The following is an 8,448-nucleotide window of genomic DNA, read 5'->3' on the forward strand; positions in this document are numbered from 1 at the left end:
CTACTGCGAGCAGCACCACCGGATCCCCCACCAGCAACGCCGCATTCCATAAGAACACCCTTCTGATCTCTACAGCATACCTCTTTTGCCAAGCGATACAAACCATAAAGCCGTGTCCATGTAAGCATTGTGTGATCTAAAAGAGCATCACAAAGTAGAGCGAAGAGGGGTTCACGTTTAGTGACCTCCACAGGAGGAAGAAGGGACGAACGAACCCTACCATTGATGTCGTACAATAGCATGCGAGCCGCGGTATTCTCAGGAAAGTAGCGCAATTCTTCTAGAAGAGCCTGTCGAGCGTGCAACGCATCATGCTCGCCTAACAAAAAACACAAGGCACGACAGTAGTCTACATCCTTGGCATTTTTCCGCAAACGCTTCGTTTCGTTCAGTTCCAAGAGAGTCTCCTCGTGTTTCCCTGCTTTGATGGCAGCCATCACCCCGGCAACATTGCGGTGCCAGAAAGACCTGCAAAACATTTTGCGCCTTATCTTCTTCACCACCGCAGCCCACTTCCCAAGAAGAAACCATCACAAACAACAAAAAAAAATCCAAACAACGGAAAACAACAACAAAAAACCCCACCACAGTGAAAGAACAGAGAAAAATTAAATGACAGCGGAAGCCACGCCTCAAATGACCCCACCACAAATCCATAGATATTGCAGTTGAAATATTCAAACACTGGATGAAAAAAAAAAAAAAAAGATGAGTCGAGGGGACTATTGCAATTTTCTAACGCACTAGCATCACCGACCATCAAGAAGAGATACATATAAACATGTTTCTTCTTGTTCTACTCATATAACAAGCAAAATAAAACTCGAAATGACTGTAGAATTACCATGAAATAAAATTAGACAAAAACGCGCATGAAGATAAAGAGAGAAGAGAAGACGGGGGGGACACGCAGAAGAAAAAAAGAAAGCAAAATAAATCCTTTTTGTTTCGATTTCAAAAGTAGCCTACGCGTGCCTCCGAGGCTGAATCATCAGCGTGCAACTTGTCAAAAGACCCAATTCCCGCAGAGTCTTCGTGTCATCCGTGTATGTTACAGAAGGAAAGGACAAACGCACATCATATGCAGCTTTGAATCCCGGAACGGCTAACTGAAGTTCCCGCCGGAGATCTGCTATAGTGTTTTCTGGTGCCAAATGTAATGTAACCTTTTCTCCAGATGGAAATCGCACTAGCACCGCAACGAGTCCCTTGATGCGATTTGGCACTACAGCCGCTCCACCGCTCTTAAATTCAGTTTCTTCCATCTCTCCTACCAATTTTCTTTCGGCTTCAGAAACATGTCTCAAGGTGCCATTTCCGGTGGGACCACCAACAATTTGTGCAATCGCTTCTCGTAAATGGACGATCTGACCACTTCCTGTGATGCGGGTAGCCGGCAATCGTTTCAAAAACTCTTCTCGGGATACAGGCTGGCAGTTCTTACCCTCCTGTAAACTCCGAAGGTCCCTTACCTTACCAACACTCTTGTCACCAACCGTACTCTTGGAGAAACAAACGGAGGTTTGGTCAATAATTTCAATGGGGAATCCGTCAGGAAATCGTTGCTTAAATTCATACGGATAAAAACCCTCCGCAAGATCATTTAACACGGCGTCACATAATGGCCACCCAAATGGTCGAAAGGGGCCACCGTTAACACAAATACCATCTTGGTACACAACAATACGCACCAGTTCATGCTCCTTTATCCCACCTTGCTTACCATTTGTGAAAACACCTCGAGAACCCACATGGTCCGAAAGAATTTTTGCATTTCTTTTGAGAATCTCCATGGAAAAAGGTAAAGTAGAGGTACCAGTTGTTGTACAGGGGACCATCTTGCCTTCTGTGGTATCATTCGGCATATCTTTTTCACTGGTTGGGCTCGTAATTGGCACCGGAATAGAAGAGAGCATTGGTGTCTTGTCCTCATAATCTCCCTCATACATTTCAAACGGCCGCGAAGTGGCAGTTATTGGTGACGGAGAATCCTTTCGTTTGGCATTGTCTGCGATCCCGTACACTCGCGAATTGGCACCTTTGTTTTTCGCCTTCTCTCTCCCTTTGTCCCCCACCCACTGCAGTCCATAGTCACTCAGAAAATTCCGCATCTCTCCCACTAGTTTTTCCAACTCTTCCTTATCGTCGTAGATCTCCACAACCATCGCCTCTACCTCTTCTCGCCTTGCCTTTTCATTTTTGTATTTTGCCTCTACGCACAGGAGTTTCTCGGTCTTCTCTTTTAATTCCATACGGTAGGCATTTTGTTGCGCCTCTAGAATTTTCAGTCTTTTTGCCATGGCGCCCAAAAGATCGCCGTCGCCACTAAAAACCTGATCGCGAAGAGTTGCCGGGTAGTTCCCTTCTTGGTTCGACCGCGTGAACGGCACCACCCATTTGTTGGGCGACCGGCGATCATCGCGCGCAGGTGCGACGTCTCCGGTGATGTTGCGGACAACTTTTCGGCGCAACTCGCCGTCAAGGGCATCGGGTTTGAGGATTTTTGAAAGCGGCTGCGTCGTTGGAAGCCTGAACTTCAGCAACGGCAATTCCACTTTCTTGTCGTCGCCCCCCATCTTCACATCCATCGACAGCCAAACCCACAATTGCGCCGTCGCCGAAGACGCCAATAAATAAATAAATAAAAAAAAAAACACGGAAGCAACAGCACTAATCCCGCCTTCTTCTCAAGAACCCAAGAAAAAGAAAAAGAAAATCAACAACAACAAAAACAGTGAAACTCCATCCCTCAAAAAACATGCGGGCCACCCACCCAAAAAAAAGCAAAAAAAAAAAACAATAACAAAAACAACAGCAAACTTTGTGTGTTCTTTCAAACGACGATGCAAGGGATGGGATTCACCCCAAGATGTTCCATCCTTTGCTCCCATTCGCATACAACCGGAGATAATAAAACAATTTCATACAGGCACGACTGGCGCACCTCTGTGACAGTCCACTCCTGCAACGGGCTGCTTCCTCGCCCTCGCCGACAGTATAAACGAACCACAGTCTCCCACATTTCCCTTCCTGCTTCTACACGCGTGTCTTCTCTTCTTTTTGTTTCCCCTTCAGCCGACGCATTCACCCGCCCCGTAACACAAACTCGATCGTTTGGATAAGTGAGCCCCCAGGCCCTTCGATTTGCATCCCAGTACGGCTGTGTTGTGTGTTTTTTGTACTTTCCAATGACAGAAGTCCACTTGTCCAATGCGTTTCCGCATCCCATCTTTTCGCCACTGCCACGGTATCGCTGCACCAATTTTTTAACGACCCGTGGCAATTCTGACGGGGAGACGTCATAGAGGGCTGCCACAGCAGTCCGGTTCACCTTTCGAATTAGACCATGCGGACAAAACAAGTACCATTCAGAGACCCCAGTAAGCGTCCCTTCGCCATCACCAAACACGCAGCCGTCCCTGTGGGTTAAGTCCAGCAGCCATTTCCAGATGGCCGCCCGCACCCGCCCCTGGTGAAACTTCATGTAACTTTTCTCCAGTGAGGCCACCATCTCCTGGGTTTGTGGACGGGGCAAGCGGCAGTGCAACATTTGCCCTCCTTTTTCCTCCTCGTCCGGTGAGTCCCCGCCAAACACATTTCTTTCCACCACCGTCCAGTGGGAGGAAAGCTGTACAAGGTAAGAGGGGGTTTGAAGGAATGCGCCGTCAGGTGCCTTCCGAAGTGCTTCAGCCGCCTGATCCTCCAAAACAACCACAGTGAACGAGTTGAGCCGTGTTGCAGCAGCAAAATAGAACGGAAAAAACAACTGGAACATGATAAAAACACAAGCCAAGAAAAGAAATGACACCATTATTGGAGCGTCCCTCACCCGCCACACGTATTCCCTTTCTTCCCGCCTTACCCTTTTTTTAAGAACGCAAAAAAAAAAAAAAAGAGCGGATGCAAATCGCCGGAAATAAATGCGCGCGGCATGGAAGGAAAGAAGAAGGAACCATTTCAATGAAATGCTGGACGCGGTACTGCGGCTCCAGCTGCACTGAGGCAAGATGAAAGTATAGAAACGAAAAAACAAAAAAACCTGGAAAAGAGCACAAACAGTTTAAATTACCAAAAAAAAAAAAAAAAAGAAAAATCAAATTCGGCAATTTCCATTTTCCACGCACACCACATCGCCAATTATATTTTACCGGCAAAAACAAAAAACAACAACAAAGATACATTTGCTTCATTTCCATTAAATCTCATCATACACAAGCGTTATTTATATTTCAATGAGGGCATCTCAGCGTTTTGTCGTTTTGCCCATCAGCCATTTCATCCACGCAGCGCACGAAATACCGCCGGTCCCGTCTCACTGTGTGTGCTTTGGGGCTAAAGGAGCAGAATAATCTTATGGGCCGCTGGCCGAATACCGCAGTTTGTCAATAATATAAACCAAACAAGATAAGAAATGGATAAATGGAACAAGAGTGGGGATTCACCGCATCATCAAAGTCTAAAACCAATGAAAAATATATATAAGTGTATATATATATACATATATTACGGTAGTCATAACCGTGATCCGCTCACTCCATTCGGATTGGATATATAAATATAAATTACATATTAGTTATTTATTACTTAAGAAGTGGAAGACTTTGGGGTCCTCCAGCCAAAAGAGCCCGCCGCGACGTGGGAATCAAAAAAAAGGTTGATGGCAAAATAAAATAAAAACCAAAATAATTAGAAGTCGTCCAGACATTATTATTCCCTTGATTCCTGGAATCGCGGTCAACCAAAAAAATCATAAATTAGGGGAAAATGGTCGTACAGAGTTCGTTTGATCAGAATATAAGTATATATTAAATTAGATAGCCAGCTTGCCTCGCGATTATTCACTTCACAAGCTCCCAAAAAAAGAAAAAAAAAAGAAAAGAAAAAGAAACTCCTCAAAGCACAGTAATTAATTTGTAAGGCTTATATTTGATTTTTCTGGGTGTCGCAACCCACCACCTCCACTGGTCACAAAAGAACTGACAAGCCCCAGAGCCCAAGCAAAGCCAACCATAACACTCCAACCAGCGACCCAGTTAAAGAAACGTCACCAGTATCCTGCCCCTTTGGTGGTTTCGCAAGGTCTTGCGCGGACGGGTATAAATCTTTTTTCTTGTCTGACATTGGTGCATCGTGTGACGTCGTTCCTTTCCCCGAAGACGAACTCATTTCTCTATCAACAGACACGTCCTGGGGAGGACGCGTCGCCTCTTTGGGAGAAGCAGTCTTTGAAGGCGGTTGCAAAACTTTCTTCGCCTCCTCCATTGCTCCAACCTCAGTGGCACTGAAGCAGTGATCGTACCAAAGTACGTTCGTCACTGTCACATGGTTCCGTTCCTCTTTTTGGCCAGCCCGAATATTTCCAAAGAAGATATGTAAGACACTTTCACGTGACGCCGACGGTGTATCCTCATCGGGGTGAGTCGGAGCAGTGATCTCTTCTTCCGAGGTGAATGAAGGGCCTCCCTCCAAACTCCCCACACTTTGCCCATCAACGTAAGCCGAGCCTTCGCCTTTGTGCACCGTAATTACCACTCGGTAGGCTTTCCCCAGTTCCCAGGCAATTGTTTGTGAACCCTCTTCTTCTTTCTCCCCCATTCTCCAGCGCATCTTGTTATCGTAAAAGAGCGTTAGACTTCTCTTGGAAATAATGTTCATGCCAACCAGCGGGGTGATTCCTTGTGGAATCTTGTTGATGGTCACCGTCGCCACAAGAGTGAGTTCGTCATAACAATAAAAACCTTTTACCCCATCTAGCTTCGAATATTCTCCGCAAAGCAACCACACAATATTTGCGCCACTCCCTGTCAGCTCAAAGCCATACTGAACCTTCTTTACTTCCCCGAAAACCCTGGCATCCACACCAAGATACTCGTCATTCCAATGAGTGGCGTTGCCCTTGTCAGAGAAAAAACCAACAAGCCCAATAGTTGGCAAATGCCCGACGCAGACAGCACCTTCTGGTGCGCTCTTCCCAGCACTGGAGCTGCAAAGCGTTGAGACCCTTTCATCCACACTTTTCCAAGTTTGCAGCAGGGTCTTGATTTGCCGCATCTGCTCCGTGAGGTGCGTCAAAACAAGACTGTTCGAGTCTGTATTCACACCATCCTTCGCGTAAAGGGCAAACAACTCACCCTTTGTATATAGCAAGGTGCTGAAGGTGCTGCTGGTCGAAACTTCCACAGATATTGGCCCCACTTCATGAACTCGACTCCCGTCAGCGAGCCACAGGTGAATTCTTCCGCGTGATTCTCCCCTACGCCGCGGAATTAAAGTGTATAATATCACACTCTTGGTTTCGATGTTCGCAGTAATGAGGTCGTCAGAAACACTGAAATCATCGAGCGCAGCCGCGTACCTCAAAAGAGGGAAGGATGAGCGGACAGCCCTCTTCCATGTCTTCCCCATGTCACTGGATTCGTAGACCCATCGCCCCCAATAGCTATATGCCTCAAACATGAGGACTTTCCCCTCCCACTCGAGGAGAATGGCACCTTTGCAATCCTTAGCAACAGCAGCCTCAGCAGGAAATTCCCAACTAATTCCATTGTCCTCGGAATAGATGACTGTGCAGATAGTTCGGTCTCCATAATCTAAACTGCTGGTTGCCACAAGTGGGAAGGCAAGAATCCCCTTTTCCCCAATCAAAATGCCTCTGGCCCCATGAGCACCATCCAGCTTCCTCCAATAATTCGCAGTCATCTGTGCTTCGAACTTTGTCTTCAAAGAGATGGGCTCCGTCCATGAGACGTGTTTCCCTTTTCCGGACCCCTTAACTTCACCAACAATTAACTCAGGATCCACTTCTGAGTGATACAATGAAATGTATGAGGTTTCATTGCCGAAGTTGTTCTTTGACACAATAAGAAATATTTTACCATCCTTCACCACAGCCTTGGTATCGCAAAGCGAGGTAAATTGGCGCTCTTGTCCTCCTCGTTTGACCAAAACCGCTGAACTCCACTCACTTTCATCCCCTGCAGTGAGTTTTGCAAAATTGGTTTTGTCTCCATGCATAGCGTGCCTTGACCAAGTGTCAGCATCACCATAATTCCAATCGGCGCTTTTGTAGTTAGCCTTTGCAATGGCAACCATCAAACCTTCCACATCAACAAGTGAATGGCCGTAGAATGACTTGACGGCTTCACCTGAAATGAGACTTTTACTCTTTTCTTCATCAGACAATGATGTTTTTCCTGGTGTAAAAAGTTCAACACTCTCTGACAGACTTTCCTCGGCGCGAGCAGCTCCGCTGCCAAAGCACAACAGAAATAAGAGAATTGGCAGCGCCGTGGAAGTAGGTGCATGCCAAAACATGTTGTTCATCTCAGAGCCTTCAAAGCAGACAGTGGCGATTAGAGCCTAGTCTCAGTTTTATATTTGTGCGCTTCCTTAAAAAACTGAAATGGAGAAAATCAAGAGTAGTAAAGTAATAGAAATTCCAATGGGAAACACAGCAGATCACTCACGCAGACAGCCGGACAAACACACACACTCTCTCCCTCCCAGCATCTCATATCATGTGGCATCACCGCACGGTAGCCTCATCGTGATGGGCAGCCCTGAAGCGTGGGTGCGAAGTGCCATCCGGAAGAACCTCCTTTCACCGTCGTTCTCTCGAGGTGCTCGACAACAGGCGCGCCGGCGGTGCGGTGATCATGACCTTTTATTCCGCACTGCACCACCTGCCACCCCATTGCGTTAAATTCGCCGTGTTCGCCGTTGCTCTCCCCACCGTCCCATCACCACGCCGGCCCTTCCAACACGGCGGATCGGAGCGTCGCCAAAAGCTGCCCCAAAAGCCAACACACCGGATCCATGGTGCGTTCTGTGACTCCCCCGCAGTGCCGAAAGTTCCTCCAGCAGCGCAAAAGCCGTCCGCCGTGTGCACGCCTCTTGCGTGCGGGAGGAAGTCCCTCTGCAGCACCTCCCAGGGGTTGCGGGCAACAACGTATACGCACGTGCGCTACGACCCGTCCCTCCGTGGCTAAGGGACCTGGCTCCAACCGCTTTTTGTTGTTTTTTCTCGTATTTTTTTCCTCATAAATTCGACGACCCGCACGCCGGCCACCATCGTCGAGCACGTCCGCCCTGCTGAGTGGAGACGTGAGGGAAAGCCCCGGCCCCCGGAGAGGCAGCTGCAGCGGAGGGCGTGAAACACGACCCTGTCACGCCTCCGCCCCGGGATAGCGCCGTGGCTCAATCATCCATTGCTGCCGATAATCAGCACAATAACAAAACCATAAATCAACCAACCAAATAATCGATGAATAATGGGAAGTGAGGAGGCGCCTGCCACCAGCATCAAAGTTACGTCGCATCTGCGAGGAGCTTCGTGCCTTCCCGCCGCGCAGAGGCACTGTTGGGGGGCAGAGCCTTTCCACCCCGAGAAGAGACTGCGCCAACCCTTTCGTGAGGCACAGCTTCCCCAATTTTCAAGTGTCCGCCTCA

General features: G+C 47.8%; 4 protein-coding genes across 4 annotated transcripts, besides 8 other annotated features; all 4 read right to left on the reverse strand.

Annotated features, from left to right (window-relative positions):
- Nucleotides 1-479, reverse strand: Tc00.1047053506841.4 (hypothetical protein, conserved; the record flags this gene model as incomplete). Its single annotated transcript, XM_800487.1, has 1 exon — nt 1-479. A coding segment is annotated over one exon (479 nt), but the record flags the coding sequence as incomplete, so codon positions are not given.
- Nucleotides 1-8,448: a sequence feature (heterozygous, non-Esmeraldo-like haplotype).
- Nucleotides 966-2,588, reverse strand: Tc00.1047053506841.8 (hypothetical protein, conserved; the record flags this gene model as incomplete). The annotated part of the gene is made up of 1 exon (XM_800485.1): nt 966-2,588. The coding sequence occupies one exon, from the start codon at nt 2,586-2,588 to the stop codon at nt 966-968; it is 1,623 nt and encodes a 540-aa protein (XP_805578.1).
- Nucleotides 2,629-2,654: a sequence feature (AT_rich).
- Nucleotides 2,776-2,819: a microsatellite.
- On the reverse strand, nt 2,834-3,811 carry Tc00.1047053506841.12 (hypothetical protein, conserved; the record flags this gene model as incomplete). The annotated part of the gene is made up of 1 exon (XM_800486.1): nt 2,834-3,811. The coding sequence occupies one exon, from the start codon at nt 3,809-3,811 to the stop codon at nt 2,834-2,836; it is 978 nt and encodes a 325-aa protein (XP_805579.1).
- Nucleotides 4,071-4,093: a microsatellite.
- Nucleotides 4,473-4,504: a microsatellite.
- Nucleotides 4,548-4,583: a sequence feature (AT_rich).
- Nucleotides 4,578-4,854: a mobile genetic element.
- Nucleotides 4,856-4,888: a microsatellite.
- On the reverse strand, nt 4,966-7,323 carry Tc00.1047053506841.20 (trans-sialidase, putative; the record flags this gene model as incomplete). The annotated part of the gene is made up of 1 exon (XM_800484.1): nt 4,966-7,323. The coding sequence occupies one exon, from the start codon at nt 7,321-7,323 to the stop codon at nt 4,966-4,968; it is 2,358 nt and encodes a 785-aa protein (XP_805577.1).

Source organism: Trypanosoma cruzi, genomic scaffold (assembly GCF_000209065.1).
Source record: "Trypanosoma cruzi strain CL Brener 1047053516765 genomic scaffold, whole genome shotgun sequence".
NCBI classification, from domain to species: Eukaryota; Euglenozoa; class Kinetoplastea; order Trypanosomatida; family Trypanosomatidae; genus Trypanosoma; species Trypanosoma cruzi.